Genomic DNA, 24,899 nt, shown 5'->3' with positions numbered 1-24,899 from the left:
CTGATTCACTGAAAGATCGTATTTCCAAATGTTTGATGTTGCTTTGAACCATATGTCCAATGCTATGGGCTTCTGAGGTTGTAATTTAGCCAACTGTATGCAGTTCAACAAGGCTAAGTGCCAGGTCCTGCACTTGGGGCACAACAACCCCATGCAACGCTACAGGCTGGGGGAAGAGTGGCTGGAAAGCTGCCCAGTGGAAAGGGACCTGGGGGTATTGGTCAATAGCTGGTTGAATGTGAGGCAGCAGTGTGCTCAGGTGGCCAAGTAAGCCAAGAGCATCCTGTCTTGTATCAGGAACAGCGCGGCCAGCAGGATTGGGGAACTGGTTGCCCCTCTGTACTTGGCACTGGTGAGGCCACACTTCAGGTACTGTGTTCAGCTTTGGGACCTTCACTACAAGAAGGGCATTGAGGTGCTGGATCACGTCTAGAGAACGGCTACGAAGAAGTCTAGAGAACTTGTCTAGAGAACAAGTCTTACAAGGAGCAGCTGAGGGAGCTGGGGTTGTTAAGCCTGGAGAAAAGGAGGCTCAGGGGAGGCCTTATTGCTCTCTACAGGTACCTCAAAGGAGGCTGTAGCGAGGTGGGGGTGAGTCTCTTCTCCCAAGCAGCAAGTGACAGGACAAGAGGAAATGGCCTCAAGATGCGCCAGAGGAGATTTAGGTTGGATATTAGGAAGAATTTCTCCGCTGAAAGGGTTGTTAGGCATTGGAACAGGCTGCCCAGGGAAGTGGTTGATTCAGCATCTCTGAAAGTATTTAAAAGACATATAGATGCGGTGCTTAGGGACATGGTTTAGTGGTAGGCATGGCAATGCTAGTTTAAGGGTTGGACTTGATGATCTTAGAGGTCTTTTCCAACCTAAGTGATTCTAGGATTTGATGATTCTAACTTCTTATTTGCCTAATATACATTCTCCTGAGAGTCATGAGTGCCCTGTCCCCTATTGACATTGTTGACTTTACACTATTCTTAGTATAACATTAGCAAAAGAGTCCATTTTTTTTACATCATTTTCTGATATCTTACATGTTTTAGGCATGTAAAAACATTACTTAGGTAATGCAGATATGGGTTTTGTACATGCAGAGGGGATATCTGGACTATATGGCTGTGATTTTGGTAATCTGTACCTGGGCACTTCTGGAATAAATGTTGTGAAGGAGCAGTTAATGACTGGTAAGTAACAAATTCTAAGCTGAAACCCTTGTCAAGTGTGCTCTTCTATCAATTATCTATCAATTAAGGTCACTGTTCTGTAAATTTTCAAAGGAATTTTTTAATCTATTGCAATTATTAACTATAACAATACTGTGGTAAATTAGACTTGAGATACCATATAGGATGCTTCTGCGGGTTCTTCTTGTGACTTTGCGACAGCAATGCCAGGAATAGGAGAGAGAAATATTGAGTTATATTAAAAATATAGCCAGAGAGTGCATGTTAGGTTCCCCATACATCCTGCAGGTGTCAATGGTCTAAACCCAAGGTCCAGAGTCCTCAGAGTCACTAACCCTCTAATCAGAGGGAAGAAGGAATGAAGCAATCCCTCTGATCTGATAGCACTGGGGAAATGAGTACCAGGGGAGAGTGCCCTGTCAGGCATTTCTCTTTCAGGACCCACCTCCTCTTACTTCATTCACAGCATTGTATCCTTCAAACATGCCCTCAAAAGGAGCCAGTGCCATCAAAAATGTGTGCTAACAGCACTCTGATTAGTCTCTGAAGGAACACCCGTTGAAGCACTGGCAAGCCACAAAGCTATTGACTGTTGGTAAGGGAGAGGCCAAGTGTTTTGCCTTCCAAAGTGCTGTTGATATAGAATTAATAACATTTATTGAGCAAAGCGGGCTGGCAGGCTAACAAAGACAGCGTGGTGTTTGTGCTGTAGCTGTGACATGGGCTGAGCTCTGCTGGCCTTTGCATTACCCACCTTGCCACCGAGGGGCAGGCTGAGAGCCCCAGCCCTTCCAGGGGTACCACTTCCATGAGTCTCTGCTTTAAGCTACCTTTGCTGCAGCTCAAGGTGTCATAAAATATGTGGGATGAGAAAAGTTTTCTGAGAGTGCACAGGCTAGGTATTAACTTATTACAATGCCTTTATCAGTATGCGTGAATTCCTACCAGTGTAGAGACTGATGTGAGCCAACAGGAACATGGCTTTTTGCCATGCTCCCTGTGGACACCACTGCTGTTTTATTAAATAAGTTGATTTAGAAGAAATCACCACTGAATTTAATAACTCTTACAACTGACCTAATTTTCTTAAGAAAGATTTAAGCTTTTCTAGTAGACTTGATTTTATGTCAACTCAGTGTCAAGAATTTCTGTTTTTTTTTTTTTTTTTCTTTCTCCTGTGTATCTGGCAGCCTGCCACATTGATTTGACATGCATTACAGTAAGGGAAAATGTCATTTAAAAATACTAGAAAAAATAGTGCGATTGTTTTACTTAAAGAATTATATTGAAAACATTACTCACTCTGATTTTCTCTTCTCAGTTGGTAGCCTCCATTGTATTTATCAGCTTTGGCGTGGTAGCAGCATTCTGTTGTGCAATAGTTGATGGAGTGTTTGCAGCACGACACATAGTAAGTACAGTGATTTTCTGTCATCTTTCATTTTTGATTACTTACGTCATTTCTGACAGGAAAGCATTTTCTTCTGTTTTATGTCTAGTAGCATATTGCTTCTTGATAGTTTTCTTTGTTGGAGAAATGTCTTTTGGCAAAAGATCAACAGGAAAGCCCATCATGTGAGTGCCCAGAGATGGTGCCAACTGCTTGTTCATCTCTCAGGGAGCTCCAAATACTGATGTGATGTAAAATGATGTAATGACAGGTCTGCTAAAATGCATAAAGGGAAGACACTTCAGTCACCACCAGCTTTTATTTCCTTTTGCACATAGGATTTGTGAGCACGGTCAGAATTTGGAATGCATCGAGCAGTGATGAGCACCAGAAGTTCCCTTGGGATCTTTAGCAGAGAAGTGGATTGCGACAGCACAAAGGGAACATTTTGTTGGAGCACAGGCAGCAGAGGAAGTGACAGGCTTTGGTTAGAAGTAGCATGAAGGGGTAACTACTGGGTTTCAAATGACTCAGACTTCACCATCTGCCTGACATCAAAGGATGGGTCATTTAACTAGAGTGATGAGTATTTCCAGTGTGTCTTTCTCCAAATATATTGCCATCTTTGCCTCAGAAGGACATTTATAGACATTTGCAGTACTGCAGTAGCAGTAGTGTTACTAGTAGTTCTTTACTTTCTGTGAGTCTAGGCGTCTTTCTCCTGACCTTCTTGTGTAAGTGCTACACAAACTTAGAACAAATATATATATATATTTTTTTCTGCTCACAGAGGTCACATTAAAATATTAAACAAAAAGGATCAATCTAGGGACAAGACAGACTGGAATGAGGGGTCATTTGAACATGCCAGTTTACACATTAGACTTTTTTTAATTTTATTTTTTGCTCTTCTATCTTTTGCAATAGAACACCTAAAATCAGTCTAAAACCAACCTTTCAGTAGAGCTTTGGTTTCAGAAAAGCTCAGGAAATAATTAGCTGTATGTTTCAATAGGCACTAGGACTTAGATGCAGTATGCTGCTTAGCACAGCAAATATGGTACATGATCCCCTCACTGACATAAAATACCATGGTCCTGATGATCTTTCTGCTTATGTTCACGAAGGAGTAGCATAACACCACTGGCTTCAGTAGAACTATACATAATTTTCAAATGCATCAGAATAATTAGGCTCAGGATCACTTGGAGAATAAAGCTATAAACCAGTTTTTATTTTCCTGTTACTGAAGAAGACTTTAAACAAAATGTGGGCTTGAAAACCCCATGTGCATTGCATAAGGAAGGAGACATCTATTGGTATAAACAAGTGGGTTGTGCAATATGAGCTTGAATAAACACTGTAATCATGTTTTGTACTAAACAGACACTGTCAGATGCTGATGTGGCCCGCTTTTACTTGGGTTTGCACTGCTGTTGCATTGGATGACACCTGGTATAACTTTGTCTCTGATTAGGATGGAAGTATAAACCCAGGGAACCTTTCCATGGGAGGTACTTAAAAGAGGAAAGGAGCAGATTTGTATTCAGATATCCTGCTGCCAAAAATTAAGTTGTTGTGGCGCAGGAAACCATTGCCATTTTTTTCAAATATTGGGTCCATCTCCTAATTTTCCAGGAATCATGCTTATTTTTGTCCTGCTTTGATGTGATCATTAGAAAGTGTTCATACTTTAGAAGAGGAAGAGAAATGTTAACAACTTGGGTTTTCTGGAAAAGATCTCTGAATCTCATGCTTCCTGAGGGGACAGGTTATTCTCTTTCAATCACTGTTGGCTCATAATGCTGTAGTTTACCTCAGACTCGTTAACATGATAAGATAAGCTACTATTCAGCACCACTTTGACACTTTTAGTGCTTTTACTTGTATTTCTACCAAGTTTTATTGTGTAGTATCTTCTTAATCTCCCTTGATTCCTTTGCAGGGCTTTCAGAAGATCAATGCCATTCTGAATATAAGCATAATGTGATTTGTACTCATCCTTGTGTATAGTATAGCACACGATCTACACTAAGAGCAGGGAGGAGGTTATGTTAACAGCTCTGCTTGCCATCAGCCTGATAGCTGGGGTGGTGCAGGGAGCCCCGTGACCTCCCTGTGGTGTGCTGCCATCTCGCTGGCACCGTGGCCGCTCTGCCCTTATCACTGTGATGCAATTATGCAGCCACAACCCCACGCTGCTGAGGTTAGATGTGCCATCACCTTCTGGGAGGCGAGCTCTTTTGTCAGTATGTGTGCTGAATCTCAAACACAGAGACAGACATCAGTCCTTTTGTCTTCCCAGGTATTTCCTGTGTCAGTTTTCACTCTTTTGGCTTTAAGTTCCTTTCACATATGTTACTTAAGCATTCCTTCCTATCTGAATCAAACAGCAATATTATATTTGAATATTATCATACCCTTCTATCTGAATAAACAGAATCTCGTACAGAATACCTAGAGTTTATATTTGCATCCTCTTATGGAACATGAATAGCTGCATGGCCTCTTTGTCTGTCATGACATGCCCTTGATGTGGCATTATGGACTAAAAGCGATTCAGTTCATTGCAGTGCTGTCCAGGGAGAATATGGGCCAGAGAGTAATCGCGGAGGAACAAGGCACAAAGTCATTGCAATGGTGCAACAAGAAGTCATCTTGCAGTCCTGGGTGCAGTTCTGTATCTGGTTAGGTCAGTGAGTGGGCATGACTGGGTCGCCTGTGTGGAGCTGGAGACTGGAAGGGGCTGGTCACTGCCTAGGCACTCCTTAGTGTGCTGGAGATGTACAATCCAATGACACGGAGATGGTGCAGTCATGACATGACATGCTTCATAGAAATCCATTTCCATCTGTTTATATTTGGTCTGAGTCTTTTTTAATACATCTCTCTGTTGCTACTTTGGCCACTGCCTTTGGGGGTAGAAGCTGCTGGAGAATGGGACTAAACTGTGTCCTCCATTCAAGGAAAGGACAGACTGCTGCCCCATGCTGCTGGCATGTGCTTGGGCCTACATTAAAGCCAAAATGTTGTCATGAGAAGGAGTTGGGTAGCATTCACTTTTCTGTCTCCAGTATTGTTGTACTGACACCAATGAACCAGGTCCCTTTCCTCCTGGATGGGGACATGCTAGCTGAATTGCTGGTTTTCAGATGTCCAACAAATACAACATCCTCCTTCACATCAATTTGGAATCAGAAATGTCTTCCGTTTTTCACTTTATTTTTAACTTCATTTGATCTAGGAGGGATGCTAAGAAGACAAATCATGATGTTACAGATTTTTCTCAGTGTGTGCCTGTGGTTAAATGGGAGACTATTACTGTTGCACATTTTCTCCTGCTCTTGTAACACTGTGGATGGAATAAGAAAATACTTTCTCTGTTTTATTTTCTTCTCAAGAAGGAATAAAATTGACAAAAAGTCTTCCCGGAAAGGAACGTATTTCAGAAAATAAATATTTAAATTATTTAAGACTCATTTAAAACCACTTTGCTGAATAGAAAGCTCTGGAGCACAGCACTTATAAAATTAAAAACACTGAAAGAAAAGTAGTTTGATTTAAAATAGTAGTAGCTAATTTAAAAAATAATGCAGATGTAATTTATTGTGTGAAGTTAATCTCACCCTTGGTCCCTACAGCTGCGCTTTTCAAAAAAAAAAAAAAAAAAGGCCAGAATCAAATGAAACAAATCAAGGTTAGAACTAATGTGCACTGTTGTTATTTCTGAAAAATATGGTGATCGCAGTAACCCATTATCTGCATTAGTGTTTGCTTGAGGCATTTTGTTTTTTAGCAGATGAGTAACTTGGCTGTGCAACAGCTAATGGAGGTGACTCAGCAACCTCCTGTCACCACACAGGGACACCCCCTGTCCCACCTCACATGCACATTCCCTGCAGTATCTGCTGCCTTCCTACCCATGACTGCAAGACTTGACCATTGCCACACGATCCTTAACTTTGCAGTTATCCCTCAGACAGGTCCTAAAATAGCCATCAGCAACAAATCCAGTTATGAAGTGAGGAAATTGCCTGCAAGAGGTTCCTGAGGATATGGGGAAGATGATGGAAACCAAAACTGTAAGCAGACATTTTAAGCTGTGGAGACAAATGCTTTGTATCATCTTTTTATGCACCAAGCTGGGAATCAAGGAATATCAATACTGACACGTGGCCAGTCACATTTTCCTGAAGCATGAGATAAAAAGGGACTCTGGTGTGCCCGAAAGCTCTAGGTGAAACCAGGGACTCAGACAGGGGAAGTTCCTCTCTTCTTGACTATAAGAACTGCTTTTTGATCTTGTTCAATGGACTTCACAGACAACATCGGGGCAGATGTATTCGAGGAGATTTACTTAAAAAAACAAAACAAAACAGCAGAGATGAAGGATACCTTAGATGAAGGATACCTTAGGATAGCACCAGTGAGAACACCAGAAAATGTAGCAGTGATGTTGCAACTTAGGATTGTTGCCATTATCCTTTCTCTACACACTTCTTTGGTTCTGTCTTTTGTGCAACAATTCTTCAGGTAGTTCAGTACGGCAACAAATATCCCCCTAAGCCTTTCTTTCTTTTCTCTGAACAAGCCTTCATACTGTCCTGGTACATCCTGTCCTCCAGTCCATTCATCATCTACTGACGCTCCATTGGTCTGAGCTGCAACTGGTGCCTGTCTTTCTTATATGGGAGAGGGATTAAAACTGGACACCCTACTCAGATGTGGCCCTATGACTTTCCATCAGAAAGGAGTAATTGCTTCATCCAGCCTACAGGTGATGCTTTTGCTAATGCAGCACACTATAAAGTTGGCCATAACTGCTTGCAGGGTTGCCCTTGCCAGCATTTGTTCAACTTCTCCATAGGATCCTCAGATCTTGTTTTGCTGAGCTGCTACCTAGCCAGCCTGAGCTGTTGCCTGGAGTTATTCCAGCTCAGATGCAGGATTTTACGTTGACAGTGTACAAAAACTGACAGAATATAGCGAGGGATTTTAGGTTCTGGTTCAGCTATTTTTAAAGGTGCATTAGATTTCTCAGTTTTTCACCAGCAGAAAGGAGTAAAGAGATTTGGATGCTATATTAATCGGCATTTCATTACCATTTTTGGCTTTCTTTTAATCATCAACTGGGCTTATTTTTCTCTGTTTATAAAGCTTAAGTCTTTGATAATGACCCTTATGTACCTTGTCATTAACTACTGCTACATCCTCTTAGCTGAAGTTCTGTTTTAATGTGGTTTATAGTCAGGCATGAACTGCTTTAAAAGAAAGTGATTTTTAAAAGAGTGTGATTTTTAAGAGTCTGGTTTTATGTGGTGCAATGAAGGAATAGCAAAAATCTACAGCTCAGAGCTGCTGCACATGTGCACTGTCTTGTGCCTTTGTTATTGGAGCTGGGCTTCTCTGCCACAGAAAGCTGTAAGGTCCAGTAAAAGCCTCGGCCAACGACTGTATTGTTAAATGTCTTAGTAGTGCTTCCAAGGTGTTCCTCTGGAATAGTCATTATTTCAGGGGCCTTCTAACATCAGCCTCCGTATTTCTTATCCGGGTGGGTTGGATGGACACATCTTTGAATGCATGTTTAAATACAGTTATGGATGGTGACTCTTTGAAAGATTATAATCCACTTACAGCTTCTGGTTGTGAATGTGACAAATTGGTAGCATAATCAGATGCACTTCAGGTCAGTTTTTATAGGCAACTGACAACATAGTATAACTTGCTTCATTACATTATTACCAGAAAGTTGAGGAAACTACAATAAGGCACCATATCAGGAGTGAAGCCTGAAGTGGGCTGTCTGGAGGGAAATCATGTTGTAAGAGCCTGAAGAATAGAACATCTTGCTTTGTTGTTTTGTGATTTCAGAACTTTATTTTCACATAGATAGACCCTAATCCATTCAAGAATTTTCTAAGTCTCCACAAATAAGAAACTGGGAAACTGATGGAAAGTTAAAAGTTGGGAAAATTGGTGCAGAGAAAGGATAAAATGGAAAATCTTTATCCATAGAATTATCCTGCTCAAGATCAGTGGGGATTTGCTGATCTTCACTGGAAACAAACAAACAAACAAAAACACACAAATGATTGGTTTGTTTTTGGAGATCTGGGGAGTTTTTCATTCTTGCTTCAGACTTGTCTGGAAATGGAGAAATGAGACCACCTGCAGGTTTTTGATGATGTAGGATAAGGAATTCTGTTAACAGTAGCTATTCCAAAGGAGGCAAGGCCTCAATTTTAGAGCCTCTAGGATAAAAAAGTGTGTTGCAGTGGCTTTGAAATTGTATACTGTAAATACACATGATAAGTAATCTTGTCTAGCTGAAGCATTTTGATGTGACTGCACGTATACAGAGGAGAGGCTGCTAGGTGCCTCAGGAATGACATCACTCATTTCAGGCAAAGGTTCAAATTCCAGTCTTGCCTAGAAGCAGAGACAAGACATTGTATTTTGATTTACAATAGCAGATTCTCACAAGCTGTTCTCAACACTTGAAATGTGCAAGAATTGGAACAGAAAAAGAGGTAGGCTCCAGTCCTGGGCTCACTTCTTGCACTCTTTCTGACTTTATGTGCCAGCTGTACTTTTATCATAGGGGTCATTCTCTTCCACTGAAGTTAACAAAACTCATGGAGATATTCAAGGGATACATGTATAAGGAGGGTTGAGGGTGCTGTGAAAAGGCAGAATTGTTTGTCTGTCATGAGATCTAAAATGTACATCAAACCACGCAGTGCTAAACTATCCCTTAGATTCCTCTCCCCTTCTGCAAAACCACTTCAGTTGTCTCATTTTTTCATTTCATTTTTGGCTGATCTGGCTTCTTCCTCTTAATAGGGGTGGTTTAAGGAATTAGTTAAAATGGAACATACCAAGATAACTAAGCCCTGGGCCTGCAGCTGAACCAGAGGAGGCTAAAATACATAGTCCTCATGTGGGATCTTTACCCAAATGATTTAAGTGTAGCTTAAATCAGTGGACTGCTGAAGCATATCAGCTGAGTAATTACATACAGATTTGGGGGTCTAGAAACTAAACTTGAGATATTTGTCTTATCCTTATGCATGTTAACTCAGATTGCTATTTAGTAAAACTGGCTTTATGTAAACTCACTTTCTAGGAAGCTTAGACACCTGAGAAAGGGAAAATGGAGTCTTTCATCTGGGTGATGCTAACGTGAATTGACCTCTTGTTGGCAGAGCTCAAAAACTGCCATACTAAGTAATAGCAATATGGCAGCCCCCAACCAATGAATAAATAACTACGTTACAAAACTGCAGGCCCAGCCAGCCCCAGCAAAATGTAGCGTTTGACTAATGTGGATTTCACTTCCTTCAGCTTGTCCAAAGGATTTAGATCAGGGCTATTTTGCACTGTAACTCCCAGTTCTGGCTGAAACACTGCAAGTACAACCCTTTTTCCCCTGGGGGCACTGGCTGCCCTTCTGGAGCCAGGCAGCCTCCATCCCTCTGCTTTGAATTCATTGGCAGTCTCAGTGTGACGGTCCTGATGTCTACACACACCCATGTGGTTTAGAACATGAGCTGTCTGGGATGGTTGAGCTCCAGCTGTGGGGTCTGGACAAATACACGTTGCTGCTGGCCAATATGTTCTCTCTGCTTTCTGCACTACAGCCACGTACCCATATCAGGGAGATGGGCATTGCTATTTTCTCACGGAAAGCATGTGTAAAATACTGTTACATGGTATTTTATGGCTTTAGACTGAATCACCATGGCCATGGAGGACAATGGGTGGCAGTGAGACTAGATTGCCTTGTTGCAACATCAGCATATTTAGTGTTTTATGGATTACCGAGTACTGTAGCTCAGGTTAGCTGTCTGAGGTCAAAAAAAAATGTGAGATTTTAAGTAAGCTGGCTATCAAAAAGATGCACCCACCTCCCCCTGCTTTCATGTTTCTGCCTCCCCTCATGTACTAAAACTTACGAGCCTGCCTGACGGGAAGACTCATGATGTGTGTTTGTCCTGCTAGGTTGGCTCATTTGGATGGGCCCTCCATCCAGTTTATCAGGCAGACCCACTGAAATCAGTGTCAACCCAAGGCAAGGGTTGGAAGGCGTAGCTGAGAATGGAGGGAGGACAGGACCAGGTCTTCTGGCTGTAGTGTTCATTTGGTTCATCTTAAATCCGGTGTAGAACCAAGTTGGAAGCAATGAATCCAGTGGTGACTGAAAATCAAACATTGTGAGGTCTCTGCTCGGGACATTAGTTAGTCAAAGAAGTACAGCCTGAAATTACATAAAGATCTGATGATTTCTGCTTTTTTGAGTTCAAGAAGCATTTGGACAGCACTCTCAGAAATATGGTTTGATTTTTGGGTGGTCCTGTGTGGAGCCAGGAGCTGGACTCAATGGTCCTTGTGGATCCCTTCCAGCTCATGAGATTCCATGATTCTAAATCAGAAGCCCAGGCAGGGATGCCCACGCAGCACTAAGCTACTGGTTCCTTACCACTTCCCGACAGAAGAGGCTGATGCTGCATGTGCGCACTCAAGAATTGATGGCACCATCTGGTGGTTGTACATACAATGGCCAAGAATGTCAGTCTTTTCCCCATCTTTGAAGTTTCTTGTGCAGATTACAGAAACTCAGCTGGCTTGCAACACGTCTTACCTTCATGCCTACCCCAATGCCTTGCACACTTCAAGCCAGGCTCTGCAGATCTCTTAAAAAGCCATCTAAAAATGTTCTGAACAACTCTGTTGACCTTTCATTTAAAGAAAAAACAAATAGCTGTATTTCATGTCTAATGAAGTTGTTACCTTGACAACTGGCAGTAGAAAGCTCAACTCAAAGAATAAGTAATTTCTTATCGCAATTAAGTTAGCTAGCTTCTCTGGAGAAGAACACTAAATGCATTTTACTTTCTCCATGCTGCTACATGAGGCAAAATTACAGCTAATTACTTTTAATTCCATTTCCATCCTGTATGGCTCATTAATATAATAGCATGGCATAGCATATACCATAAAGGTGTGGGTTTTTTTATAGTGGAGTGAGCTCTAATAATTTCTAACTGGAAACCAGCACTAGTTCAGTACTGATGTTTACATTGGTGGTTCACCAAGATAAAAAATATTTTATTGATTAACTTCTTAAATACAAAGTGCTTAAGTTTGTATTCTGTGCATTTTGAAGACAATGGTCAACTACTGCACAGTATTAACTACTAGTATTAGACCTTGCATCTGACATTGAGATGGGAAGCACTGACTGTGTTCCTGTAGTACCAATTAATTATAAAGGGAAATTTATTCTTTTTTATGGACTTAAGTTAAAGATTGGAGCAAAGGAGGACTCTTGCAGCCAGCTTGAGCCATTCTTCCAAGACTTCCCTTTTGTACTGCAAGATGACCATATTGACATAACAGTTATGTTCATGCATCCAAATGCGATTGAATGTACTTTAAATCAAAGGACAAATACTCTTCACAATTCAGATGGTGGCGCTCCTCATGCTGGATAGGTCTCCAGCATAATTTGAAGAGCCCTGGCATGAGTTACAGATATCTACAGTTGTCAGGTACTTCCAGCCATATCACAGCCTGGAATCTCTCATTGCCATCTGCTCAGGCAAACACTCAACAAGCAAAATCAGTTCCTTTCAGGTAAAGATCTCCCCCACAGCAACCACAGTTACATTGGTGCTCTTGTAGGTTAGTGTGTCAGAAGAACTTTCCTGGGAAAGGAGGGCTTTTGGGATGCCTTTTTGCTTAGCAAATATTTTCAGTCAACACACAATGATCAAAGTAAAGAAAAAGAACATCTAGCCCTTGTATGCAGCCACGGGAAAAGTGGAAAGCAGTAGGTCTAAGGAAGGATTAAACATCAATTTGGTAAAGAATCTAAATGGAAAGTCATCTCCCAGGGAGGTGTTGTACCTAACTGATCTAACATAACCCATGAGTTAGTGGACACTAATGCCCACTAGCAAGAGGAAGCTGAGTTACCTATAAAGACAGGTATTTTGTAAGGTATTAGTGGCCATGTCTGTGGAATAAATCGAAGCACCAAAACCCTGTCTAATGGCTCGCTGCCACTGCAGTTCTGTTTCAGACCACCCCCACAAGCTCTCTTGAAAACAAATCTGCTCTAGAGAGGTAACGCTAAGCTGCATGGGTGTGAGCAGTGTGGATGGGGCTATTTGAACTCAGGACTTAAAATCAGTCCCTGGATTTTATTTGGCAATATAAGTATAGCCTGTGGGAGTATTGCTAGATTACTGACTTCAGCTCTTGTGTTTCTCTGTGTGTCACAAAAAGCATTATCAACTTGGAAGGAGTTCAGATTGATCTTGGCCTCTATATGGTATCTATATAATCAAAGGTTATCTGATAACAGAGGGCTCTTTAGTCTCGCACAAAAGCACAGTTAAGTGCATTGAGTTGAAGTCAGTGTTAAACAGATCGGAACTATGAAGTAGACACTGGTTTGATGGTAGTAAACTATGGAAACAGCTTTGTCAAGAGTATGAATATTTCTCCATCAATGACATCCTTAAATCCCAAGTTTCTTTCTACATGATCTCGTAAAATTTATCCAGAAGCTATGAACTTGATGCAGATATCTTGGGGCAAAACTACTCTTTCAGAAGGTCATTCTAGAGCAGGGTCTTAAAAGAAGGGTCCTGTGGAGTATTTTTATGGTCAGGTAAAAACTCTCTTGTTGCCAGGACCTGTTCCTTGATGGAAGATATTTCAGGGTTCACAGATTAAAAACAGTTGAAAACACTGGTCAAAATTTCTGATTCAGGTTTTCTGGATTTCAAATCTGCAAAGGAAACATAATCTTTGACATGACCATAACTGAACTAATATCTCTACTAAAATCACCATTCCTCAGGTGTCAGATAACACACAAGACAACCCAGTGAGGAGTATATTGGATGCATACAAGGGCTTGTCAGCCAAACTGTCATCCAGCTAATGTTTTCTAGGCTAGAACACGGAGAGCTTACACTGTATAAGGGACAGGGGAAGGCTTCAGGGTATTTTTCTCAAGAATCTGCAGTCTGATGTTCCTCCGTTTTTTGCCATGCATACTATGCATACAGCCTGAATATATTGATATTACAGAGGAGCTGGTATGGTACTTTAATTTGGTTGCCAGATATTTTTCAGTAAGAAATATAATTGCAACCCTTTCTTTGGAGAACTCCCTCTAGTTTGCGGAGCCTCTCATATTGGCAGGGACAAAGCCCTCTGGTTATACAGCTCTTTTTTCTTTTTTCCGTGAAATTCCTTTCAAGTTTAGCTGAGTTGCAAATTCTTAAGAATCACATTTTCTTCCCTGCTGTGACTTGTTTTCCTGAGGGAGAACAGTTGGCATTGTGTCAACCACATACAAATGTCTGAACTATTAGCCAGCACATACATTGTGTTTGGATGCCAAAGAGCAATTCTCCTGTCAATGGGATGGAAAAAGAGAGATTCCTGGTTCCTTTCCTAACAGCATCTCTATAGATCTACAGTGTGGTCTCCTTCTTTTCTGCAGCCCCAGGACAGGACCAGAGAGCAAGCTGCCTCAGGCCTCCCAGCTCTTCATCTGCACCACAGTACAGGACAAAAGCCTTCACTATTGAGGAAAACAAGGACTAGTCCAGCTTCTTCTAGCCCACAGGGGACACAGACCTTGCTCCACTGCTTCCCCTTCTTGAGATCTAACAGCCCACATTGAGATTCCCCATTAATGTCATTAGTTTGGTCATTCCAGCTGCAGTAAACCAGCTTTACGGTAAAAATTCCTTGAAGGTACAGTAAAAAACATCTTATACAGTTGCAATAGTGAGGGAGAAAGACTGCTCTTTTTCTGTAGTTTGTACTCTGGGAAAATATTAATGAAATGACACACACATTTTGAGTATGTGAAAACAAATGGTTAAGTGTCAGCTCCATTTAATTACGTGATCCTGTCTCAAAGTGAGCACAATGTCAGTGCACAACAGGGCAGAATTTTCAGTGAGCTGGGACAAGAGCAAATCTGTCACTTTTCATTTCTTTGGTTTGAAAATTAAATCATTTTTTTATTTAAAAAAAAAAAAATTTCAGTGTAGTTAGATGCGAACTCCACTGATTGTATTTTAAATCAACTCTAAAGATATGGAGGGAGATTCTTACGCAAATAATTATACCGTAAGTGTAGGGGGAAGTGAGCTGGATTTGATCCACATTTAAAATGAGCCTTGTATTCTTGTTTCCATAGATCATATTCTTCTGCATCTGTAAAGTGCTCTTTGTCTCCTAGACATCCAAAATTCAATTCTGTGTGGAATTTGTTTAGTAGTGTAGAATCAACAGCTTGAATCAAGGGAGATTTACTGTCTACTTCCATCTTTAACCTTCCTTATAAAACAGTAGCCATGCTGGAATTTATGCAAAGCATACAAAGCGGGTTAATTACAATTCAGTCCTACCAAAGGTGGTGCCTGGGGCAAAGGGCTTGCAGTCTGCTCTGAAAAGCATCATCTACTTCCCTCTTATGGGCTGCCAGCAGAAGAGAATTCCCTTCATTGTTTCCTATTCTCAAAAATGTCTCTAGACTATCAGCAGATGTTTCTATTCTAGAGAAAAGAAAAAAAAAAGTAGAGCTGCTACAAAGATACGTAGAGGGGAGAGGTAGTAACTACCTGCAGAGTTCAGACTGGAAATTGGCATACTTGTCATTTTTTTCCAGTCATTTATCAAAAGAAGACCAGTGCTTTGAGTTGCTCTGTGCAAGAACTAGTGGAGTGAACAAGGTAAAATGTGCCGTTTATTCACATTGATCTGAATTAGCAAAGCAAAGCATGTAGAAGTCCTTAAATTCTACCGGAGTAAAAATTTAGGGTATTTAAGTGTATGCTGCATTTTGCCCTTGCAAAAGGTTTCAAAAGGCCAGAGGTTTCATTTGTTTCATTTTTAAGAAGAAACCATGATTAGTATGAATAATAATATAATGCAGCAGAAATTGTTCTCTGTGGGTGGATGATTGTCCAGCTGCAAATAGTGTCAATAACTAGGTTTCCAGGTATTCTGTAGTTTTGCTCTGTCACACCAAGGTTGCAAGTTATGAAAGTTCACACTTCTAATACATTTATTTAGTCTTTGATGAGAAATTCAAGTTTGAAAAAATATGCTTATCTATATGTGTATGATGCTTTAAAACTCTCATAGTTCTAAAAAAATTTTACAGAACCTGCCTCAAATCTCCTTGTGTGTATGCCCCCGTGCAGTTCTCTCCATGCTCTCATTTACCAGTATAGCCAGTAGGTTTTTTTTTGCCTCTGGAGCACCGAGCACCATATATTTGAACATCTCAGATCTTCTGAAGTGCATGCAAGCTTCAAAATGACAAGCCCATGGAGATAGGCTCATCGTGCCTGAACAATCAGGGTATGCATGAATCATTTCACACTAATTGTTTAGACCATCTTGATTTTGTAACTTCTGTCTTTCCATTCCTTCTGGGGCTTCTTGCATGGACTTTTTACTCTCTTATATTTTGGGGCCTGGTCCTGCAGTCCCATCCATTTGGATGGACCCTTTCAGTCTGGCCCCTTGTGTGCTGTGATGAGTGCCAGCAGGGGGACTTCCTTTTACAGAGATGAGAGGGAGCTTTGATGGCAAATTGCTGGGCATAAACACCTACTATACTTGTGTTTTCTGCTCAGTACCTAGCAGAGAAAAAAAATCAGACTCAAATTTGTTATTACATTGCTTAGATTATAATGGGGTTATTTAGAGGTCCCTATCAGTAGTGTGCCATGCCCTGAAAATTGAAAGCAACAGTGTTCCTATGCAACGTTGATAAAGCCTCAAACATTTTCTTGGAATATGTATATATTCAATATATACACTGCCTAACTAGGGCATTTAATGCAGCTTCTTTTCCTTCTCTTTAAAGTAAAATAAATCCAAAAGAGCATTATAAATGTAAAAAAAACCTACATTTCAGTAGGCAAAATAGTCAGTATTTGTGCAAAGGTTAGTGTCTTGCAAAATGCCATTTCCTGCAGTAGTATACCTAAAGATTCATATATTTGTTATATATTCTAAAAGCTTTAAAGCAAAGTGGAGGAGATGAGTTGTATTTCGTATATCTGAGTTACGTTACCAGAAGCAGAATAAACAGCCATTGCATTCTTGTGGAAAAGTTAATTACTTATATGACACAACATCATTTTAATCAAGACAGAACAATCAGTTAACATTACAAACCCTATAATTGAGGTAATGTAATCAATGTAAGTAATCAGCTATAACAAGTAATTAAATATCTAACCGCATCAAGCAATAACTAAAATTACAGCTTTGAATAATATCAGCTAATTGCATCATTAGAAACTTGTGTGAAAGCCATTGGTAAATCTAAGTTTTTAACTGTGCAAAGTAGCTCTTGCAGGTATCATTGGAAGGTCTACAGCCTCATCCTGAGACACACTAGATAGTAAAACATGACTAAAGAAAAGCAGCCGTATTCTAGTGTCAGGCTTGGATTTATCACAGATCTGATGTATTAATGTAGGAGTTGTCTTCCTCCTTGGAGTCTTGTGTGGCCCCAGCTCTCCAGCACAGCCAGAGGAACCACCTGTGATGACATACGGGTTTGCAACACAGCAGAGCTCAGGTGAATAGGCAAGGCATCACTCAGCAGCTCTGCACACACCTCTTTTCTGCCTGCTGCCACAGACGTGCATCAGCACCCGAGCTGCTGAACCTCTGAGGTGATGTGCAGGGATGTCAGCTCTTGCTTCTTTTACTTGTCTTGTGAATGCTTGTGAAGACCAATGGGCCTTTCCTCCTGCATTCATGCGAGGCAGAGTATAGGCAAAAGTCATTGAAACAACAAAAACAAAAACCTATTTGGAGAGGATTTAACCCCTTCTAACAGAACTGTATCCATATGGAACAGACCTGTCTGTGCACATCATGTAGCAGTGGATCAGCTCCAGCATCTGAAGACTATTTATTCAACTGCAGCAGTACTACCAGCCCAGAAACTTTCCCAAATAAAGGACAGTGCAACTGAGGCTACCAGTACAAAACATTTAAAGTGGAACAAAAATCACTGAGGAAATACAAAGTGAGATGGATCCACGTATGAGTTTTCAACCATGTATGTGTATTTTTCAACTATGATGGTATATAGGTATTCTGAATGCTCGCTGGTTTGAAAGAGGTGCATGCGAATATCTAGTGCTCCTTGGCATTAAGAGAATTCTGTAGCATCTAGTCTTTCAAATTATATAGAAATCCTAAAAAGAGCCCCTGGAAAGCACAGCATGAAATAAATCTGGTTTGTGAGAGTAAAGAAGTGTTTAAGCCACGCCAGCTGCTTTTCCTATTTTCAGCGCTGGAGTTGGATTATTTCTGAATAGCAGATGAGACAGGCAAGGACCCTAGACTGGAGCCCAGCATTTCTGGAAGAAGTTTTGCTCCTAAGTTAAGTTCATGCAAGGCAGACAGAGAAGCACAAGACAAAGTAAGTGCAGTCTGGTGACTGCAGAGGTCAGTGCAGAGGTGAGTGCAGTCTACAGTGAAGCTCACAGCATTGCCATCGTGGCGTGACATCACCTGAAGTATTTAAACAAATACTGACCTGACTGCCTCCAAAGCCTCTAAACAAAACTGGGAATGTATTGTTTGCACCAGGAGATCACAAATGTCTTCTTACAGTAGTGGTGCAGTCTAGACAGAAGGAAAAACTTGTGCTCCTGGTGCTCCCATCCATTGCAGCCCTTGGGCAGTAGCATAACCTCAGGGCTAGGCTGGTGCACAGAAGTCGGTCTGTGGAAGTCCAGAAACAGTTGGCTCTTTGTCTCTGTGCTCACCCTTCCAAATCCCAGCCAGTATGCACTGGATACTCCTTGACAGCCTGGGACTTTCTATGTTGTTAGTTAAGGCGATGCTCCCAAGAGGACAAAACAGAGAAGAAAAAGTAGGAAGCAAACACTGATATCACAGGGGAGGAAAACTGCTGAAATGCAGAAACGGCAAGATTTGGAGTCCCACTTGATGAAGTAAAATTACACTGACATTTGGATTCAAAAGCTGATGATGAGCTTGGTGGCAGTGAAAAACAAAAACTGCTAATAACTCTAGGAGAGACTCACAACGCATAGTCAAAATATGAAGAAGGTAGGAAATATAGAATTCAATTTTTTCCCATAACTGGTTGTACTTCCCCAAAACCCAAACCAAAAACAAACAAACAAGCGTTTTTTTTTTGTTGTTGTTGTTTGTTTGTTTTTAACAGTTGCTGTCTTTTAGACATCTCTCCATAGTGTTCAAAGCTTTGTTTTATAGCATGTGGATTTCCTTTCAGGGTTCTAGTTTTTAAAAACCTGGGGGGTTGTACAGTCATGGCATTCCAAATTGCTGTCAGCCATCTGCTTACAGCCAATTTATTAAGGGTTTTGATTTTTTTAGTGAATGCGAGAGAGATGGAGAGGCTGTGGCTGATTCAAGTACCAGCCCCCTTAGCATCCCCAGCACTGAGGAGCATGTTTTTTTATCCCATTGCAGCAAAGACCTGAAGCCACAGCCTGGCACTCCTATAAGAGCATTCCCCGACACTGAAGGGTGAGAAGAGAGGCCCACAAAGCCCCGTGGTGATGATGGGCAGCCCTTCCAAGGGGGCACATTTTCCATCCTGCACAGTGGCTTCTGCAGTTGGGCTCCCTTCTTTTCCCAACTGCTCTCTGAAGTGAAAAGGTTATGAAAGTAATGCTGTTACTTACACAAATAGATTTCAGTGCAGCATGTGAGGAGTACTCTTTTAATAATTATCTGTAAACTACGTGTACAGAAGTTTAACTTCTTGTGAATTATGGGTAAGACATTTTGTTGGTCTTCCAGGAGGTTAGAGATACTTTACCAGGCAGAAGAGAGGATACAGGTCTATAAGAAGCTAACCGGTTTAAAATGGTTATTGTAATTAGTTTTCCACCAGCTGATGTGGATTCAATATTTGGAATTGGAGATTCTGGTGGGGAGAGGGTTATTATTTCTGCCCTTTTCTTAAAATTGTGAAATTATGCAAGATAAATGGTTTTCTGAAAGCCTCTTCTGCTTCAGAAACTGCAAACTGAAAAATGAATTGCATACTTAGCTGCCAATGAGTAAAAGCTGAAAACAACAGTGAAAAAAAAACTTGCTTCTTATTTCAGGAGGTATAATTGTGTGTGTCGTGTGGGAGTTGCAAGGCTCAGGAGCACATATATGATGTTTTGTTTTTTTGTGGATGATACCCTCTTGCTGTCGTATTGAGGATACTGACCTGTGCCTTATACTCAGATGTTCCTTAATGTCCACCTTGTCACAACCTGTGTGAAAGCTATTCATAATGTTTAAAAAATATGCAAAAAAACCTCTTTTGTTCATGAATGAAAGCATGAAGGTACTTATACTGATCATTCATGGGAATCCTTGGTATCTCCTAGCCATGGTCCTTCTCAAAAGACACCCATCTCGTTGGGAATGTTGTTGAAAGACTGAGAAATAATTGTACAGACAGCCACTGTGAGGTGGATAGATACTTATGCTGCATCTTGCTCTCCAGAAAAGCATAAGGGCTGGTTGCTAGTAACATCTGTTTGTTCATATTTGCATGTCTGCTTCCATAAAGCTCGCAGAGAGCCTGATCCTGAAGGGAGTAATAATCTCCAGAACACCCAGCTGCTGGCACAGGGCTGAGCTGGCACTGAAGAACTGCATTTTGGTTTGCTTTTAGGATAAAACTTGAAAAATCTTGGCAGCTCCCTCTCCTGTTCGCTGCTAGCCATGCTGTAGATGAAAAGGACCTGCAAAAAATGTATTAGGAACAAATAGAAAATAAGAAACTTCAAGTTAATGAACCACTAAAAGCCTCAGTCTGATTTTGGACTCATCAGTTTTCTTTATATTAGTCTTTCAAATGTGCCTGGGAGCATTTTGTGGTCCCCAAGCCAACTGGTGTGGTAAAGCCCATGTCCTTACTGTTAAAGTCTCTTAGAGTCACAAACAGCATGGGAATGTCCAAATTGCTTATTGGGAATGGTTCTTGGCCCACCAAACCAGGCCCAGAAGATTGTTTTGGAAGAGTGATAGCTTGCCTAGGCCAAAGCTATCACAGGCCCAATTCTAGCAAGTTTTTGGGCTACATGATCAAGTTTCAGGCCTGGGAACAGCCCCTGGCAATGATTAATCTACTTTCCTATCAATGTAGTCATGGAAGCTAAGACTAAATAAATACCGTAATTGGAAAAAAACAGACCTCACTATGTCATTATTTCAGCGAATTCTTAACAAGATTATATTTTGTGTATGTAAAGTGTGGCATAAATTTCAGTCGATTCAATTTATCCTATATCTCCCTTTTCAGAAAGCGGTTTTAAGCATAAGGGAGGTGGAATTTTCCTTATGTTATCCAAAATACGTGTGTTCTCTAAGGAAACAAAAACTGGAATAGAAAAATCTACTTTCCATACCTCAGTTAAAAGCCACACAACCTCTCCCCCAAAGACGTTGTATCCAGTCCACCAAAGATGCTGTTCATAGAGTACTTTCCTTACACAAATAATGTATTGCAATGCTCCCACCATCAGAATTTTTTTAATTTATTGTATGCTCTTAAAAGAAGGCAACCAACGCAAACAAACCCCTCTATATTTGGACCTAATCTTCTCTTTCTTGGCCTAAAGCCTTCCTTCTTATCTGTCTGTTTATCACTCCCAGGTTCTACTGTACATGCAAGCAAGAATGGAAATAAAAAACATGCAAAAATATCAGGGAGAGCTACAGTTTCCTCCATAGGGTTCAAGACTGAGCAATTCTGATTTGCCTGTAATTAAAGGGAATTACTGGGTGTCCAGATTTCTTTTGATAACTCTGAAAATAGCAGCTGTAGGCCTCATAGGAGCCATGACAGTCAAATTCCAGAGGCGTGTGGGTGTTCTTCAGTAGCCTGATTTTAATACAGCGCTGAAGCCAAATCCTGTTTCTGCTGATTTCAGCAGCAAGCCTTCTTTTTATTTCAGTGCATCAAGTTTTCACAGAGTGCCACAAGTTCAAAATTATTTCCCAGCACAGTCTATTACATGACCATATTTTACCAGGAACTTCCTTAAACACTGTTTTGAGCTAGAGCTGTGCAATACTTCCCACTAATATTAATTTATTAATGCATAATTAATAACACATTCCGCTTCTCTGCTTCTTTGAGTAACTCCTTTTAACTAGAAATGGGCAGGCTGGAAAGATCTGCTAGTTAAAACTCTGCTGGAGTACATAGAAGCCAATCACCAGTAGGCTGGCCAAAGAGGAAGAAATCTGTACAGAAATGTAGCTGCAAGCTTGGGTTTGTTCATTGATGTTTATACGAGTGGTAGTCATCTTTTCTGCTCTGTGTTTGCATATTCAGGTCTTTTTATATGCTAATGCCATATTTATGTATGAGTGTGTATATCTATATATAACAGGCAGGTATGGTCAAACTGCCATCAGTTTAAGTTTAGAATATTTTAGAATATGTTGTTTAATTTACATTTATTTATTTATATATAATAATAAGTAGGGATATTAGAAAATATTGTTGCTGTATACTTTAAAGCCACTGTGAAAAGCAGATATACCTATATATGCACTTATATATATGTATAGCATAGAAAAGTAGCTCTGCCTCTACCAGTGTTGCTCTAAGCAGTAGAATCAAGTACTGGTGGCTATCCTATTTTCATACACCGCCTGTAGTGAGCAATATAAAAGTACAAAGTATTTTATGAGCAGTCCATTTGAGCAGTCCCATCAAGAATACTTTCATAGCTTTGAAACATGTCTCATTTGGCTCTGTTTTTAAAGAGGCCAATAAAATCCACTGGGTGCTAATGCAGCATGACATGCTGTTGGATAATTTTTAAACACTGTTTAATGTCTGTGTGGTGTCTTATTCATGTAAGTGCTTTAGTAGTCAGACAAACTGTAGCACATCTGAGACATGGAAATCAAATTGAAGCTTTTAACAATTCAGCCTTTCAGTATCCCCAGTGCGCCTGTGTTTAAAAGCTACATGCTTTAGGTGTTGAGTTCTGCGGGTGTCTGAATAAAGTCAATGTTATTTAACCTTTGTTATTTTTACACACTCGTCATTCATTTATTTTGATTTGGGATCACCAGGCTGACTTCACATATGGATGCATTTAGAAGAACAGGATGGATGTAGAAAGCTGGCTATAGCAGCACAGCAGGCTTGCTTTTCACATTCAGGTGGATGAAGGAATGTACACGTCTGCTATGTCTGCATACAGATGTATTAACTGCATTCACAGTGGTTACTGCCATGTCAACAGCTCTGATCCCTTTGCTGCACAGCACTATGAGGCAATAATACCTGGTATGACTTAATCAATCACCTCTCTCTCCTGGAGACGGTGCTGCTTCCAGCCACAAGCACACCCAGATAAAATCTGCGTTTGCCTTCTCCCTCAAAGACCAAACCAATAAAAGGACCAATTTCTTTTTTAAGAGGAAGGAAGTGTGAGGTGTGGGAAAGCTGTGTGAAAACTGCTTCCTCGACTGCTGGTTCTCATCTCCCTCCCCTTTTGTTCTCAGTTTAAAGCTCTCCTCACCAGCTGACTAGACTGCAGGTAAAAATGTTGTTGCCCTGGTCAGTCACATAGATCCTGATTCTTCCAAGCAACCCTTGGTTGTTGAAGATGGTTCCATGGCCATAAAAGTGAAATTCCTGTTGCCAACTCCAGATGCACAAGCAGTTGTTGACGCACTAGATCCATCCAGTTCTCCTCAAGCCATTCTCCTCATCAGCAGGACCACCTGGGCCCCCATGCCCTTGACCATTTCCCCCTTCTAGGATTTTCCAGGATAAAACTGAAGCTTGTTGTTGTTGTGAATATGACGGACAGCAGTTTTTCATGAATTTGCTTCTTACAGTAGAAAAAGACATTTCTACTGCTCACTCTTCTCTCATTTCATCCCTGTTTCATCCCCATGCAATAGGTGAATCAGTGCTGGAGGATGGATGATACTCTGAAAAAAAAAAAAAAGACAGCACAGCCTTTGGCTGATCCCATGCTTGCTGTGCTGACTGAGAAACTGCATCTTTTTAGACCTCCCAACCAGATCTGTCCCTAGAAGTCATGGCTAAAGCCTAATGCTTTCCCAGGCCTGTAGAAAAATGTTGTCCTAGTTCAAGACATGACATGCTGTTTGTGTGATACTTACTTTTTCTCTAGAGAAAAAAGAGTTACTAATGCATTTTTTTCTTACACTTTTGTGATGCGAATAAATATTTTGGATGCAGGAAGCTAACCTTTCCCTAACCCTTCATAGTTGGTGTCCAAACTTTCTTAGGTTTGCCAGAGTAATCAGAAAGGCAAACAAGTTGATGGATGACCTTTATTCATTGAACTGCCTGCATTCCTGCCTAGCTCTGGTTTTTTACTGATTATGTATTTTGGGTCAGCAGATTTGTGCAGTTCACACTTCATTATCTAACAAAGATTGAATACTGAGAAGTGATCTTAAGTAGTGCAGCTCTTTCTGCAGTTCCTGGGTTAGTCCTGGATGGGTCAAAAATTTTTAAAGCCCATGCTGATGCAGCGAAAGTTAATCAACACAGATTTCTGCTAAAAACTGAAGTATTCCTTTGCTTGAAAATCAGTGTAGAAAGAGGAAACAGCAGATAGTGGATTTCCATCTTCTCTCTTGGCACTGACTATTGGCAGTGGCATTTGAGTGCTTTGAAGTCATAGATCATGACCGAGGACTGTATAAGTGACAAAAGCTTGAAAACGACTTCTTCAACAACATAAGTTACTCCCACACTTTGCTTTGGGAGATACAGCTGATCACAGAGAACTCTTCAACCATCAAATGTTCCCTAGGCAAATATGGTGGGGTCCTGAAATTGGCTGAGGCGTGCACCCTCTAGCCTTCAAGTGGCCATTCCCCAAGTTCAGGAACCCACATCTTCCATCTAGCCAAGGCTATTTCATTGTGTCCTTCCTTTATATCAGTTTTTGGAAACTGTCCCAACCCAAAATATAAATTGTGAGCAATGAATGCATCTTTTGCAATAATCATAAATAGGAAAGTAGGCAAAAGCAAATTTATTGCAAATTACTTCCCCGAATGCCTTCATTTCTTCACTATTCTTTGTTTTGAAGTGTAGGTAGTAAACAGAATGCTTAAAGTATTAGGTATTTTGCCCTGTTGTCACTGTGGACGTTGCTGAAATCCTTTAAAAGAAGGTCCCATCAAAGTAATTCTTTGTGCTGGGTAAGAAACTGTACCAGGAAAAAGTTTGACTGGACCGTTCTCACAGAGCA

General features: G+C 40.8%; 1 protein-coding gene across 1 annotated transcript in view; it reads left to right on the top strand.

The window, feature by feature from the left end:
* TMEM255B (transmembrane protein 255B) overlaps window positions 1-24,899 on the top strand; it is a 71,503-nt gene that overhangs the window by 28,106 nt on the left and 18,498 nt on the right. The window contains exon 4 of the mRNA XM_035565586.1: window positions 2,503-2,592. Within this exon, the coding sequence (XP_035421479.1) occupies window positions 2,503-2,592 (90 nt within the window). The remainder of the gene's footprint in view (window positions 1-2,502; window positions 2,593-24,899) is intronic.

This window comes from Cygnus atratus, chromosome 1 (genome assembly GCF_013377495.2).
Source record: "Cygnus atratus isolate AKBS03 ecotype Queensland, Australia chromosome 1, CAtr_DNAZoo_HiC_assembly, whole genome shotgun sequence".
Taxonomy (NCBI): Eukaryota; Metazoa; Chordata; class Aves; order Anseriformes; family Anatidae; genus Cygnus; species Cygnus atratus.
This window is presented reverse-complemented; position numbering and strand designations above follow the sequence as displayed.